Genomic DNA, 17,706 nt, shown 5'->3' with positions numbered 1-17,706 from the left:
AAGTAAAGAGTTAACAAATAATACCTCTGGATTTTAAGAAGAGGGATAAATGAACTTATTCCGGAGTCATACTTACTTTAGAACAAAATATAAATAGTGAAACTAAATAATAACGAAGAATAAGGTAAAAGAGCAAAATAGCAATGAGCACAAAATAAACGAGTTGAAATTGTCAGCGACTTATATAAGCAATTGATTAAATTAGGTGGCAAAAAATTAAATGTATACAAAAATATTTTTCTAAGTGAAGGAGCACTGATCTAAGGGTGGTTTAAAAGATATGCACTAAAGTAGCTAATGCGTTAGCGGTATAAGTTTTGGTTTATTTTCAAACCGTCCATTGCATTTCCTATGTAGTAATATATTTTCTTTAATCTAAATACATCACAAGAAAAAAAATTCCAATCAATGCTATTTAAATATAGTTAATTCTGTTACAATGTCCAGAAAAGGGGAAGGTTCGAATACCAAGGAAGGTACACTTTTTTTTAACATTCGACTAAAATGTGATATATGATAATTCGTCACCGTTGGATCTCGTCGACTGTGTCTCATGCCTCTCCCTAACTGTCTTTTAAATGGAGAGGAATGTAAGGAATCATTGCACCCTCCCATACCTTGTTTCATGATGTTATGATTGTGACATCCAATTTGGAAAAGGAAAGACTGGAGGTTAAAATCCTGTCAAAAGTATAATTAAGTGTTCATACTTCTTGGCTCAGTTATCAATAAAATTTATTACGTATTTTCAACAAAATCCTACATATTTCTCTCTTCTCAGGTAGAATGTGCTTAGCACAGCTCAGGGTCGAGAAAATAATACATAGTTCGATGTACAAAGTATTCAGTTACAGGATTTTCTTCAGAAGTAGTTTTACAGATAATGTATGTGATGAAAGGTAAACCAGCAGTCATTCTTAGTACAGTTAGTGCAGGTATGGAAATGACTTGTTTGAGATAAAATTCTGCAGACCAGCTGAAGATTTCCAGGCAGGGAGTGAAAACGTTGAGAAAACAATTTTTATCTTCTCCACCAGTCTCCGCCTCCTCCTCCTCCTCCAGTCCTAAAAGGAATAAAATAAGAATGTAATTGTGGTTTATTGTAATTAGCAAATTGTCAGTATGGTGACGGATAGAATATTCATATTCTCGTATCCTTTCGGAGTCTTAAAAACGATTAGACATTCTAAAACCCGAAACTTCACTTTTCATAGCTATTCAAAATTTTTGAACCATAACCTAAAAAACTACTAATTATTTTAACACAAAACTTGGAACATTAACACACAGTAGAAGCGTTTATTGAAAAATAATGCAACTGTTTTAATTTAAAGGGAACTGAATCATTAATATCACTTCCTGGCGTCCTTCAATTACACACATGGTTACCATTTCTTAGTGGGTGTCGTCCTAGAGATTTTATAACTTCATATAACTATTATAACTTCAGAGATATTGAAACTAATTACAAGTATGCCCTACTTCCTTGCACGAAGGAGGTATTGTAATCACGAAAAATTCCGGGTATCATATTTCAACGAAAACATCCGTTTTGACTGCTCACAAATGCAATTTAACTATATTTTGGCGTACGTACGTATATATCTCGCATAACTCAAAAACGAGTAACCTCAGAGCTTTGAAATTTTGTATATAGGACTGCTATAATATGCGGTTGTGCATCCCCCTTTTCAGTTAAAATCGGCCACACCAAGAGTATATATATATATATATATATATATATATAATGTTGTATGAACTTAAATCCATTTAGTGCGAATACAAGTTATTATTACTTGCGCAATTGCTGCAAAGTTAGTTAATAATAATTTATTTCCTAAACCGTATTGATTAATTGATTATATTATCTCCTAAGTTTAATTAAAGTAGAATTATTTTAAAAGTGTGCATCCATACTGGTAAGTTATATTTTGAAAGATGTTTTGAAGTAATTTGAAAGCAAAATGTTAATAATGTTTTAACGGGGACTGGAGTTAAATCATCACGAAGAATAATATTACAATTGTAAAAGTAAAAATTAAAACATGTAATTATTGTCATTGATCGGAAATTAGTTGACTTTTCAAGGGGAACAAACCAACTCCCGTTCAATGATCAATAATTGATAGAAATACGTAAATATGAAAGTGTTTCGTCTTTACTCGAGTTATAAATTAAAGCCAAACCGGCAATTCTAGTCAGGCCAAATATTTCCGCGAATAGTTGTTACTCAAAGAACTGATTCTCATGAAGCATTTTAGTCAATTCAATTTGGAGTAAAAATCAATTACTGTAGAGAAATCTTGTACTCGAGTTTTACAAGATTTCTCTACAGTAATTGATTTTTACTCCAAATTGAATTGACTAAAATGCTTCATGAGAATCAGTTCTTTGAGTAACAACTATTCGCGGAAATATTTGGCCTGACTAGAATTGCCGGTTTGGCTTTAATTTATAACTCGAGTAAAGACGAAACACTTTCATATTTACGTATTTCTATCAATTATTGATCATTGAACGGGAGTTGGTTTGTTCCCCTTGAAAAGTCAACTAATTTCCGATCAATGACAATAATTACATGTTTTAATTTTTACTTTTACAATTGTAATATTATTCTTCGTGATGATTTAACTCCAGTCCCCGTTAAAACATTATTAACATTTTGCTTTCAAATTACTTCAAAACATCATTCAAAATAAAACTTACCAGTATGGATGCACACTTTTAAAATAATTCTACTTTAATTAAACTTAGGAGATAATATAATCAATTAATCAATACGGTTTAGGAAATAAATTATTATATATATATATATATATATATATATATATATGTATGTATGTATGTATGTATATATACTCGGCTCAGTGAGCTCATTTTTTAAAATTCTTATATGTTGATAAATTGCGCATTTTTTTTTTTACTTGAAAATAATTGAATTATGTTATTCTTATCTTTCGGTTAGGGCTTTTATGCCTTTAGTTAATCTGCATGCAGTAGTTGCAGAATTATCAACAATTCAAAAGTTGTTTAAGTGCGGCTAAGACTAATTTTTTATTATCATAGCATCCATATTTGTTTACATTTGAAACTTACCAGAATAGTGAATTCAGTTTCTGCACATCAGCGTCTTTTTGCCGAGTGGGACCAAAATTAGACTTTCATTTTTGTGCAACGAAAAAGCTGCCATGTTGTCTGCTGGCTGAATTGCTTATTTTTAAGTAGAAATTCCAGTTTTAATTGTCAAAATTGTTTTTTTTTTCATTGTTTTAACTGCATTTGGTACTTTATTTTGTAGGGTTTATATTTCTTTTAACTAACTTTTATTTTAAGTTTAAACTATCTTTCCTGTCAAGTCTTACTTTCCCCTGGAATTGCCAATGCCAGAGTATGTAAATTTTAGTAGAACGCGCAAGGATTCAAATTGTCAGCGGAAGTAATCTGAGTTAAATAGAAGGGAAACGAGTTCGAAAGTGTGCTTTCTTGCTTCACGAGCGTGGAGGTGCCTAGTTAGAAATTGAAGAACCACGCGTTTCGGCCTGTGTGCTTACCTCGGCAGATTGTTAATCTTTCAACGTAACATTCAGAAGTTTGCTGAATTATCAGGGGTATTTTAGAACGCGGTGAGGTTAGTTACGTTCAGAGAGCTCGTAGTTAGTCACTTGTTACTATTCTTTTTTTTTGTAGTTTCTTATTTTTATTTTACCGCCGGGTCGGCGTAGTTTGTGAGCGTCAAGAGCACGCATTTGTAATTTCTAAAGTTGAATAAAAAGGGATTTAAACTCTTCTCAAGACTTTGTCTACTTTACAGTTCTTAGCAGTCACCACTATTGTTGCGTGCAGGTTGGAAGCGCGCAACATTAGAATTTTTTTCTCTATATTTTTCAAATTTCAATGAAGATATTTTGAGGTTTTATGTATTCTTCCCTTGCCTGGAACTGAGAACAGAATTAATTGAATGAGAAGTATATCTCTAATGAAATTCGAGAAAATAAGTTTATATGAAATGCAGCAAAAAGTGCGTATAATTTAATATTCTGTGTAACGAAGTCATGTGGTGTACATGTCAGATTTTTTTTAACGTTTCGTGCGTTACCTTTATTTATTAAATATCATGTTCTTCGCACTTAAACGACATAAAATTAAATTCAAACGCAATATCACAAAATATTTAAAATAGCATATCTTAAGAATTTCCGATACACAGTCCTGCGCGCTGAAGATAAAAATGTTTTTTTCGTACACTGTTGCCATAGCTCGCCTTGAAATTATTGAGTTTGCTAATTAAAAATTAGTTAAAGTTTTACAAAATCAGAAACAGATAATAAAACGGATTCGAAATTCAAAATTCGGTCTTCCAGGTTCCCATGTTCGGTTGGAGGACTAGGTGATTAAACATTTGATGGCTCTAGGTAGCGCCGTTTTTTCATAATGCAAGAAACATTCTTGCATTCATGCAGATTCTTCATTATTTAGTTTCTTTAAATATATTACATGGCGATAATATTTGGTGGCAACAGTTTGGAAAGTGAATCAAAGCAGAAAGTGAAACGAAGCAGAATGCCGTTTTCAGACCAATAGCCCTTTCAGTCTAACTCCTCTTTGGACTAATAATAATGCCACATTTTATATATTTCACAGAATTCAATATTTTTAAACTAAAATTATTAATTATTACATTAAATTATTAATAAATATAATAGTAATTAATATTATACTCCTTCTGTCCCATAGTAATAGTAGTAGCAAGTGAATATTTAAACAGGAATTATTTTAGAATCAGCTACGTTGTAGCGTAAATTGTGGAGACTTCAATCGAAATTAATGTTTCGTGACATCTGTCATTTGTTTTGACACATCTTTCACTTTTTAGGCTCACATAATTATCACAAATTATAACTAGTTTTCTAATTTCTTTCGTTGATCGAAATCAGTTGTTTTATTTCAGCTGAATGCCAAATCATTGTAAAAGTAAGACCCCCCCCCCAAAAAAAAAAAAGAGAGAGAGAGAGTTTTCAAGCAAAATTCGTTTTGCAATTGTCCAGTTCTTGATGCACCAAAATAAAACGAAAAGTTGCAGAGAGGTGCATTAGCTGCAAAACAATTTAAGTGTAACGGAATGACCATATAAAGAATTTAGAAACATGCTTCCAAAAATAATTGTCGAGGTGAATCTGATGCTGACGTTGATTCTTTGAAAAAACGAAACTGTGGACGTATATGCAGAGATAATGAAGAAAAACTAAAAAAAACTTAGTCATACTCTTCTTGCAGAAGAGGCATCACAAAGAAGCAGTAAGTATCGTCTTTGATAATATTTCTCCCGAAATACTGGATAATACGTTTCTGAAACTTCAACATGCACATGAACATGTTATTCTGAAAGCAATGAAGAACGATGGCCTCAATAATTTTAACCTCACCCATACAGGGAAAGCAAGCTTCACAGCCAATGCAATAACGAAATTGTTGAAAAATTCAAAAACTATCTGAGCACTCAAAATAAAATTTAGGAGTAGTATTGTTAATTTATTGATTAATTTGCTTTTTATAATAAATGTTGCCTTCTATATTCATTTCCTTTTGTTACTTTTTATGGACTAAATTTAATTCATTAATTGCTACTATTCCTGTGCGACAAAAGAAATATATTTTTAATTCATACTATTAGCTACTATGGCAAGCAACCTCTTCTTTGTCACAATTTTCTCTCGGAAGACATTTCTTCAGTTATAATTCATAAATTATGTTGTTTCGTTTCCGTTAAAACTGGATTCTGTGAAAAGCGATAGATCACCAATAGTTTAAGATAACTCTGGTGTTAACGTTTAGATTGAATGTCAGTTTAAATGATTTTCGCATCGTACAGTACTTTGCACTGGAAATATAATGCCCTATTTTTCATTTATATATACTGCATGTACATGGTACTGTGCATTATACTACACTGCACATGATACTGTACATTATACTACACTGCACATGATAATGTACATTATACATTATACTACACTACACATGATACTGTACATTATACTACACTGCACATGATAATGTACATAATTGTTTTTCTGCTGTCCAGATCAAAAGCATTTTTCAACATGTTCTAACGGTTTATCTTTATTTGGTAATTTATTCCCACCGTTTGCAGTGCTAAACGATTCAATAGCCTCTTTGTCTTGCACAATCGTAAACACCGCCTTTGTCGCCATACAATATGTAATAACCAGGATGACTCTGCTATCTTCATACTTTTCAAAAATTTGTTTTTTTCATCTCCATGGAAATCCTAATAATTTTCATCGCTGTTTGGCGCTTTTCAATAACTTCTCTAAAACTCATTATTAATGAGTTTACGTAATACGCGAAAGCACATAATATCATTCGGAATTTCAGAGTTATAGAGCGGTTTATTTGCTGTATAGAAGCAACAGGTGACCTGAAACTCATGGGCAGCCGTACCATTGTCTCGAAAGAAATAAACAACTGCAGTACGCAAAATCGTGGCTCATCGAACTCAAGTTGTATTAAAAACAAATATATTGTATACCAAGCAATGCGTCCAAACAGGGTTTGTATCAAGTTGGACATATTTCAAAGCAAGCTTATACCGAGGTACCACTATATTTTAAATGGATAAGTTAAAAAGCAGTTTAAAATTTTTAAAATAACTCAAGTATTTATTTTGCTTGGCGATGATTACAATATATCTTTACGAGAGTTAAACTGTTAGTTTATAGAGTAATGTGTTCTTTGGTAGCATGCGATTAAACTTGCATTAAACTCCTAAACAGACTTGGAGCGAATTATCGCTTGGTCTGAACTAACCACAGAATTTTGAAAAGGTTTAAACAACACCTTTTTTCAAACAGAACTGGAATATAAATGTAGATCTCGTGCTTACAAACCAACCACAACTCGTTGCAGTGAACAGTCAAAAACAGCACTTAAAGTGACAGTCATATTCAAATTAAAACTTAGCAGTCAAAGAGAATATGATTGATTTAACTCGAAGTTGGCTCATAACTTCTCACTGGCGTAACAATTTAAATGTCGGCAGCAATAACGTAGCCTAATAAAGAGACCCTGAGAAACAGAAACACACTCTGTCTTATAATAGAAAAACTTCAGTTTAAATACCCTCAAACCTGATTCGCATTCCGGCAAGTAAACGGAAAGAAGAAGTGATAGTGAAGCTCAAATTATAAATAATTGGTTACATTATAAGGTATTTCTCCCACCTTCTTAGCGTCCCTTCATGGTGTAGCGGTTCTGCACGCTGGGCAGGTATTCCAGAGGTCCGTGGTTCGATTCCCTGCGAAGGCATTTGCTCATTTCCATCTTGCCTGCTTCCAAAAATACCTAATGTCTCTACACTGGCGCCCGAACTAAAAAGGCTGTTGGCTGATGGTTCTCCACACCCAAGATTTGGCAACTGGGTTCCCTAAAAATCCCAGTCCCCCTTTAAAAGGGGAGTACATAAGGTATTTATCCCACCTTCCTAGCGTTCCTTCGTGGTGTGGTGATCTGCACGCTGGGCCGGTATTCCAGAAGTTCGTGGTTCGGTGTTTGCTCATTTTTCCTCTTGCCTGCTTCAAAAAATACTTAATGTCTCTATAAAATAATAACCTTACAAGTCGTTTGAGAAGACATAAATATGTTTTCTTACCATATTCCAGAATTATCTAATCTTTAGAAATTAAGTGAAAATTTTATACTTACGGCATTTCCCAGCCTCCACCGCCTCCACCCTTCATAGCTCCTTTTCCTCCACTATCACCGTCTCCATCGTTGCCAGACTGTTCCTTCTTCTTGAAAATTGGAATGGGCAATGGAAATGGAATAATGGCAGTCATGCCTTTTGATTTGATGCCGAAAGTAATGCCCTTGCTTTCCCAACCACCTCCATCGTCCCAACCCATCATTTGAGCCATCTTCTTGTATATGTTGGCTTGTCCCGCCATGACAAGAACAGACAGGATTAGAATTATACTTGTTGAGACGGATTGCGAATTTCTTCTGACAGACATGTTGAGTGGGACTGTTCACGTCCCTGCAATAGATAAAAATACGTACATTAAAAACAGCTGATATTTTTTACGTTATATGAATTATATTAAGGATTCAGAGACAAACTGATAATTTGTTTATTATTACAATTATCCGAGATGACAATTATCCGAGATGACAATTATCCGAGATGGCCAAGTGGCATACTAGCGTAACAGCGATATAGCAACGGAATGTGCGCTGGTTAGCGAAAACACGCTCTGAATAAACTCAGAGATTCATCCGTTTAAATACTCACTTCACTTAAATTAAAAATTACATCCTGGCGAGGAAATGCGAGGGGAAGTTGAGGAGTTCAGGAAAGGTATCAAACTTAAGCTAATTTGTTATGCAAAGTAAGCGAAACTCTACAATCTTTGCCTTTTATTTTAAATCTACATAGGTAAGCCGAAAAGTGCCAGCTCCCAGTAAATAGCTATTTCGATCACACATCAATATCGTTTCTGATTCGTCTTTTCATTTTCAATTTGAATGGCTCGAGGAATCCTTTTTTTCTAATTGAATCTTTCCAATACTATTTAATAAATTAAAATAAAAATTTTGTGTTTTTGAACAAGCAGTTCTTCTAGAAGGCTAACACATCAAGCTCCTTCTGGGCATTAACGAATGCAGCCTCTTTGATCCCACATTTTCAGAAAATCCACTATGGGCTTAAACACCATTTAAACACAATTCCATGCCAATAGCATAGATCTTAGTATAACAATTGAATACTTATAATTAAAGAAGTCTTACAATCATAAGTAGGAAGAGAGTGAAGGTAGTCTATTATATGGGGTTTGACCACATTTATACTGGCCGTGTGCACGATCAGAAAACAGCTGACAGATTAGAATTTTTTAAATAAAATAAAAATAGAACTTCACTTACTAAATATTTATAAAAATGTCCACAAACAATAATAAAAATAATACGTCAAAGGAAAAAATTTCGAACTTGTATTTATTTTCTATCTTAAATATAAAGTTTAGTACCTATCAGATATTTTGATTGGTTACGCTTTGTAGTTCAAATATGTCGACAGCTATGCATTAAATTCCTAGACTGAGATTTCTTTCAAATAATTCTAACATATTTATTAAATTAATTTATTTTAACGAAAAAAAAAAGAGCAATTATGGAAACTTGCAACAGCCTAGGCTGTTGTAAATGAACAAAAATAACAACCTAGGCTCTTTTTTTATTTATTAAATTTTTCTTCGACGCATAAATAAAAATGCATATATTTGTATGTAAATAATTATAAACTTCCTGATTTCTAACTGTAGCTTGATGGCGTTCCGATTCTGATAAAGATTCTATCCTTGCAAAGGAATTCCTAAAAATAGTCTTCATCACGATCAGTCAGTTTGTTTTCTTAATCATTTTTAATAATGAAAAAAATTGTTCGCGTATTCACAAACAAAGCGATTAAAATTACTACACAACCTAAATTCAAAATATGTAATAACTGAAATGCTTCAAAATTTAGTATTTAATAATTTAAAATACTTCAATTTCTAATAATTAGAAATAATTATTTATTCAAAATATTTCAGAACTTAATAATACGAAGCCTTCCACAACCCTAAAATAATTTATTTTTACAACTTTTAGGCGTTAATAATTTTCATTGTTATTTACAAAACTCCAGTTGTCTATCAAATAAAAGATAAGATTTTTAAACTTTTGAAGACACGTTTTTAACTCGTAACTTAACTAAACGTCAGAGGGGAATGATTATTAATTAAAAATCAAAAACTAAAAATAATTGCAACGAAATATACTTTCGATATAATTTAATAAAACTGATAATTTATTAACCAAAGTAAATTTTATAGTTTTAATAATGATTCATTTCCAGAAATACCTAAATGAAATTTCAAAAGGAAAATATATCAGGTAATAAGAACAAAATGCAAATATTTAAGCTAAGGAGAACAACATTTTTAAAGAATATTAACTTATCTTCTGATTAAGATTAAAATAACAATCTAATACGCCGTAAAATCATAAACATTACTTATTTTAAAGCAAAATTCCAACCGGTTAGTGATAGTGGTAACGGTGATTGCCGCCTAGTCGGTATATTGGTTAGTGAGACTGACTGCCGTGCCGTAGGGCCTGGTTCGAATCCCGGAGAAGGCATGAATGTTTGTAAATGCATAGTGTCTGTGCGACATGACGGCACTCTAAATATTCGGCCAGCAGGACGTCCTCTCGAGAGGTTGTTGGTAGAAGAAGAGGGATGGGAGACCCTCAGACACGTATCCTCTGGGGTGCTTTCTCTCAAATTTGGGGAAGGGGGGCGGAACGGATCTAAAATCGGGCTGTAACCTATGTGGTGCTCAAGGCTCTTGCTAACGACTGGCTTCTTTGACTCCCTGCCACGATGAATGTCGTGAGCTTGTGATGACCATTGTCAGACAGGTGAGAGGGGTAACAACAACAACAAAATAAAAATGTCTATTACATTTAAGAAAACGCTTTAGAAATGCAGACATAAAAATATTACCTATAATTCACAAAAGTGTATTAAAATGTTAGGAGTATAATCTCAGCATGTACGGTATTTTTCCCCTTCTTTCTGCATGCCTTCGTGGTGTAATGGTAGCACTCTTGCGCGTGTTCGAGAGATCCAAGTTCGAGTCACGGCGAGGGCATTGATCATTTTTTTATATCTTCTGCTTCAAAGGAACATAATGACTATACAACATTTTATTCTATAGATTATGGAGCAATAATTAAAAAAGAAAAGAAAACCGCTGCTTCTGAGAGAAACCAATTTTTAATTTGGATGCATTCCTCAACAAAATTGAGATACTTATACAAATAGCTGTGGATACTTGCAAAATACTTCTATTCTGGATTTCTTTTTGCTGCTGAGAATTACTTCTTCAAATGTTTCTGTTTTAATAAATATTTTCAATGAAATAGTAAATTATAGATGACACCAGTAAATAAATGAAACATTTGGATATAAAACGTTTTAACTTTATATAAATTCTTGATCTAATAAACACAATATTTCAAACCGAAATTCAAATTGCTAAGCGAACTATAAAGGGTCTCCAATACAATCTTGATAAAATTTTAAATAAATCTGTCACTAAAAAATTCAATACGAAATAATTTACCTTTCCTTGTTGGTATTTAAAAGTCGTAAAAAATACAGTTTTCTTAGATATTTCTGCAAATAAACGTTTTGCTCAAACTGACGGCTGACACTGGATCTCAGCAAAGACCAATGAGATGTAACGAATCGTGGACTCATATATATATACCTCTCAATTTATGACAGTAGAACCTCTAAAATCGAACTATTTCTCCCTTAATGTATGGTCACACGCCAGTAGACTTGGCACTGTGGTCGTGTACCCAATCACTCATCTTCCTTGTAAACAAGAAATGTAAACATTTTCCTTCCTAGAGAATGCTACAAGTTGTAGTTTGAGAGACACATTTGGCCGATGACTTGAAGATAATTTCATTAAAGGCAATTTACATCGAGCACGAAATCTTCACAACATAATTTTCCTTTCGTTTGGAGGAAGGGTTTTTTAACCTTGCTTCTTGAAATCTGAGGAAATGTTGATGTTTCTATTTTCAACTCATGATAGATTTCAGAAAAATTTGCAATCGGAGTACAGCTATATACCAAGGGGGGGGGGGCTGAATATCATTTCAGTAGGATACGCATGCTAAAACTTTTAAATATTAAACAGTCGCTATCAGATTTATTAACAACCGCAACTAACATTTCTTGTACCTGATTAAAAGTAGCAAAACAGCTTTTTAATGGGAAGAAAATGTTTCAAAAAATTTTACTAGGATATAGAATTTTATAATTAATGTGGTTATTTGTACAAATATAAATAAATAATTCTCGTTATTCTTGTGCTGTATTCAGGATAGTATATTTCTTCGATATACGAATTTTAAACGTATAGGAATACTGAACATTCTTTCTTCATACAGAAAAGCGAGAATGTTCTTCTTGTTTCCATTTTTTCCTCAATTATAATTATAATTTTAAACTTATTTTAATAGGAGTAAGCTGAAGAAAAGTTATAGGGCTGTTAGGAATTAATTCGAGTAGAAAACAGGAAAAATCAACGATGTCTACACCACATCGGTATTCCAGCTCTGTATCTTCCGATTAATAGCCGGACATGCTTACAATTATACCTTGAAGATGTGCGACGAAGAAGGAAAAAATTCCTTATATTCTCATCCACTTGAAGAACGACTGAGGAGGAAGGGGAGCAAGTGGCCAAATATAGATGGAGACAAGTTGTGTTCACCACATTTTAGTTAGACACCCCTATAGAGCTATTTAGAATTTTCTAAAGCTACAAAACACGGAAAAACAGCCATATTTTCAGCGTAATTCAAGAGTCGGACCTTTCAGTTACCAGCCGGGCATGCTACCACTTACACCGTGAATGCACGCAATGAAGAAGTAGATAATTCCTTATAAGAGAAATTGCAGAGGTTTCTAAAATAATGTAAAAGTCGTTTCGTTTGTATGAAGAAGAATGCAGTGACTTGGAAGATGGAGTTGGGACTGACGGGAAGAAGAAGGTTGGGGACATTTGAGAGTAGGATTTTGCTTTGCATACTTGGTAGGGACAATGCGAATGGATTGTGGAGAAGAAGATCTAATTTAGAGCTGTATAAGATCTATAGATGATATGATGTATTAAAATTCTTCAAACTACACAGCCTCAAATGGGCTAGTCATATGGAATCAGAATGGATGAAGATCGGTATTGTAAGAAAATTTAATCTTCCTGGCAAAGCCCATGGGTACCAGACCTCGGGGTAGACCCCAATGAGATGCATCGATTATGTTGAAAATGACCTAAGCATTCTAAAGGAAAAAAACTGGAAAACAGTTGCCAAAAGCAGTGATGCCTGGAGAAGACCTCTGAAGAAGGTCAAGGCTCACCCTGAGCTGTCTAGCCAATGAAGACGAAGAAAATATCGTAGAAGAGAAATCATTTTGATTTCGCTTTCCCACCGGCTGTCCGATAGCTGCTTCAATGTTTATTTCATAAAAGAATTACCCAACACTTTGATGAAGAAGCAGAAAAATCACATATTTTTCGGACAGTTGCAAGATATATTCATAACGTCTACTATGCTTTTTGTGAAGTCACTAATTAACTTAATATACGAGAAGCATGCATTAAGCATAAAATGTTCTAGGATTTGTTCTTAAAGGTAAACATTGAAGTCCATTCCTTTTCTGTCTGTTGAACTAGGTCTGACTTTTAATATTCGGTATGGCAATATTACATTTTCCTAAATTTTGAGTCACTGTTTCATATAGACAACAATCTGACGTCATTTGTTTAAAAAAATACTAAAAAACGTTCTCCAGTTTTAATTGCACTATTTCTGAAAACAAAGAGGTGTATATTATTTGTCATTTGTTCTATCTTACTTCCATCTGGTGTGTATTCTAAGATAATTGAAGAATGTTTAGCTTTTCAAATAGATGTCACAGATTTTCTCTTTATTGCACAGATGACGTATTTCATTTTGACTGCCTTTTCTAAAATAATATACTCAATCTTTCTCCTGTAGAGCTCTTTTTATATGTGTGTTCGAAACTGAATCAAACTTAGCAAGCAGTTCTACTAATTCACAAAAGTTTCCATCATTTTTTTTGACACAGCCTATCCGATGATCCTCCAAGGACTGAATGTTCATCCCCTTTCGAGGAATTTACTACTTCAGTTAATATAAAAAAACAATGGGGCAATATTTCTTTTCCCTTTTATATAATGCTGTGTGCGAGACTCATTAGAATTCTGGTTTTTAGGATTTTTCTTTAATTCATTCAATATTAAGAAAATTTTTAAATGTATTAATCTTACCTCGTGCCTTTCTGAAGTTTTTCGAGTCATTAAATCTTATTACTTTTGTTGTTACTTTTTTCTTTTGAAGAGGATTCATTTCTAATATTTCTAACAATGCTTGTGATTTATTGTCAATATTTTGCCATTTTGCTGAGTCTTCTAAATTTGCAATCTCTAGTTGCTCGGATCATCTAACGGTCCCCCAGGATCTGAATAATTTATTAATTCTGAATGAATTTTATCAGTAGTAACACTGCCATTAAATTCCGTTGATGAGCGTAACTCAGACCTGTCATCTTTAATAATCTTCTCTATACTCTTTAATAATCCATCAAATTTTGTAATTTAATTGCTACTCAAATCGCGTACAATCCTCTTGAGAAACTCATAAAGTGCGCATGATTATCACTTCCTTGTTATTAAGTAAAGGTAGTATTATAATCGCAAAAAATTTCTGTGTTCAGATCTCAACGGAAATATCCATTCTGAGTCTTCCCGAATTTATTTTGACAATTTTTTTTCATAATGTCCGTACCTACGGACAGAACAAAGAACTTCATGTTCTTAAAAGGATTGTAAAATGGATTTTTTCCGTGACGTCTGTACGTACGTATGTACCTATGTACGCATGTATCTACGTATGTGCGTATGTACGCATAACCCAAAAACGTATAGCATAGAACGCTGAAATTTTGTATATGGGACTGCTTTAACATCTATTTTTCTATTTCTCTTTTATATTGCAATCGACGGTACCAAAAGTATATATATGTATATTATATATATATATTTTGGTATATGTGTGTCTGTGTGCACTTTTCGTACAGATATATTGGCTTGGTTTTTTTTTAGTTTATTATGGCAAAGCACACTAGGGCTATCTGCCGACTAGCAGTAACGCCTTCGTGAAGGACTTTCTAAGGGAAACTGGCTCGTGTACACTTTACACATGGAGAAAACAACAAAAACGCTCCTGCAGCCAGCCCGTCCACAGCCCTTACAGCTCGACCACTGGTGCGCCACATATATATTGGTACTTATGTGCTTTGGCACTTATATTTAACTATATATATATATATATATATCCGGGTAAAAATTCCTTACCCGGCCTTTATTTTAGCAAAGTTTACTTACTATACTTACAATTTCTTACTTATTTATATACTTACAGAAGTGTTTTAAATAACGAAAATATTCATGTTTAAATTTTAAAAAATAATAAAAAAATTCATAAATTGTAACTTTTACAGTGCGATCTCGCGTTTATACCCACGTTTTATACTCGCTATTTAAAAATTAAATTATAAAAAGTTTGACACCTGTACGACAAAAATTGACCAAAGTATTCAATTGCGAAATTTGCAGTTTTTGATGTCATTTTCTACTTGCCTTGAAGAGTCGGTTAATTAAGCTAGAATAATTCAAGTAAATACGTTTAAATGAAGTACATCAAAAAAAGTGTAACTTAATATTGTGTAACTTAATTAGGCGTGAAAAGGAAATCGTGTTGTGTCTACATGACATTTTTAGTAGCAAATTCGTGTGCAGATTTGTGTGTCAGATTTTGAGAATAGGCCACACTCTTTTTTATTTTATTAATTTATTTTATACTATGATTTAAAAATAAAAGTATGTTAATATGAATAAGTATTTTTGTAACTATCTAATATGCAAATAATATTACGCTTTTGACCACATTCATTAACTTTAGCAAAATCTCACAGTATTAAGATTAAACAATTAAAAATTTTTAAAAGTAAGATTTCAGAAATCTTGAATTAGAAAACCTAGCGGCTGAATATTTGATTAAAGATATGAATAAAAATTCTTTAAGCTGAAAACATCAAAGCGAAATAAAATGCCAGTTTTGAGAAACTTATGGAGGGCATAAAAACCGGTATAGATGAAATATAGTTGAAATTCTAAGTTTCCTTTTTAAAGACTTGGAAGAATGTCAGTTGATTGAACATGGTTTTAATTTTAGCGAGTTCAAAACCTGAATAATTTTTTAGGGTAAGTTTTCATTTAAGAATCTTGACACAAGTTCCATAGCGGTTTTAATTATAAGGATTTAACTTCCATCAAACTTGTTACTAAAATAAAATATAGCACGACTTATTCCATCCCTTCGTAATCAACACCAACTCTTCACCTTTGTGAACCCATTAAAAAGAATTTCAGTCTAGTGAGCCTTTTTAACATTTGAATTACATACATTTAATCACAGATTACTAGATTAATACATATATAACACATTTAATTACAAGTTACATTTAAATTTAACATAACAGACAAAGACATATCACACGGATAAGAATTCAGTTATGTCTTCCTCTGTCACATTGTTACTTCTTCTTGCTGTCCACTTGTAAGGTATTTTATTTTAATTAACCAATTTTTTACGATTTTAATCTGTACTATATATAACATCTCATTTCAGTTGGCCCTCAATAGAATGCAAATGAGCTTGTAATGCAATGAGCTTGTAAATGAGCTTTTCTGCCGCACACCTCTGTTTGCTAATATTCCGGCCTTAGTTATTTTGCTAGCTGACGTTAAATTACGCAAGTAAACTTTAGAGCCAGCTTAGTTAGGCCAAATTTTAATAGTTTCCGGCTACGATATTTACAATTTGAAAATTTAACTTTGTTACTAGCTGAGTTTTGCTTGTACACACAAAATGGTGCCTTCTGTTTAAATTCAAGTCAAGTAAAAATTTTATTTAAAATATTCTTAAAACTTTATTGTACTATTTTAGATGAAGCGATGAATTTGCTTATCAGTTTACTAGGGTCTGAAGGGCATATTAGTTAATATTATGCTATTAGGATCCTATATATTTACAATTTATTGTTCCATACATGAAAAAAGATAAAGTATGACAATAAAGTTCAGGAAATGTGACCATAAAAAAAATCTTACTTAAATCAAGAAAAAGATTTATTATCCTTCGAAGTAATGTCTGTCGTTTGTAATATTTTTGACAACGACTGTATATTTCCTAAAATCTACAGACCAAGCCCTCTTCTGGAATCGCTTATTACATGGCTTTAAACAGTTGGACTATCCAAAACTCATTCTCCTTTTAAGCCCTTTTAGGCGAGAAAAAAAGTCTTCTGGAACAAGATCAGTTTGAATGCAGTTGATGACCGCGGGGGAGCTACAGCTCTTCTGTATATCATAAACTGTTTGAAGATGGAAACCGAATGAGTCAGGGCATTATCACAGATAAAGAACCATTAACCATCTTGGCTCCAAATGCCCGCCTATCACCAAGACCTCACGTCGGTGTATTCTGGAAGCACACGATGTATTTTATGCAATAAATTTGCCAGAAAATCCCTGTATTGATTAGGGCAGTGGTTTTTAACCGGGGGGTGCGGGAATGTATTTTTGGGGGTGCGGGAGAAGCCCCTACCTAACCATAAAAATTATTAAATATCATTTATTAAATTTCTTATAATAAAATATTTGAAATCTGCAATAGTGTCCCCAATATTGAAGCTCATGAAAATTGGTAGCACCTAGCTCACTTATCGGCAAAAGACACAGGAAAGAGCCGGTGCCGATGGGCGTATACACTACGCTACGAAAAGGCATGAAACGCTACAAACGAACGCGAACAGGCAGCTAGGTGACGAAGAAAAGAAAAAAACTGCGAAGAAATCAGTACTGATCATACCGTGTTCCTGTATCACACCGAAATACGATGGTTATCTAAGGGTCGCGTGCTTAACAGAGTTTTTGAATTGCGTGAGGAAATTATTCAATTACTGACTAGTCAAAATTG

At 33.0% G+C, this 17,706-nt stretch overlaps 1 protein-coding gene across 1 annotated transcript; it reads right to left on the bottom strand.

Moving 5' to 3' along the window:
* Nucleotides 1–710: 710 nt before the first annotated feature.
* Nucleotides 711–11,320, bottom strand: LOC118179437 (uncharacterized). The gene is made up of 3 exons (XM_035348612.2): nucleotides 11,187–11,320; nucleotides 7,723–8,053; nucleotides 711–1,064 (listed from the first exon to the last, which is right to left on the bottom strand). Exons 2-3 carry the CDS (start codon nucleotides 8,028–8,030, stop codon nucleotides 1,022–1,024), a joined length of 351 nt encoding a protein of 116 aa, XP_035204503.1. The 5' UTR covers nucleotides 8,031–8,053; nucleotides 11,187–11,320; the 3' UTR covers nucleotides 711–1,021.
* Nucleotides 11,321–17,706: the final 6,386 nt, after the last annotated feature.

Source organism: Stegodyphus dumicola, chromosome 3 (assembly GCF_044657685.1).
Source record: "Stegodyphus dumicola isolate Sdum_Otavi_A_Nest chromosome 3, ASM4465768v1".
In the NCBI taxonomy this organism is placed as follows: Eukaryota; Metazoa; Arthropoda; class Arachnida; order Araneae; family Eresidae; genus Stegodyphus; species Stegodyphus dumicola.
The sequence above is the reverse complement of the archived record's forward strand: the minus strand, read 5'-3'. Positions and strand labels throughout refer to the sequence as shown.

Coding starts and splice junctions, on each gene's coding strand:
- LOC118179437 (XM_035348612.2), bottom strand. CDS start 8,030: ATGTCTGTCAGAAGAAATTCGCAATCCGTCTCAACAAGTATAATTCTA. Junction 1,065..7,722: donor GGTGGAGGCTGGGAAATGCC/GTAAGTATAAAA, acceptor TATTCCTTTTAG/GACTGGAGGAGGAGGAGGAG.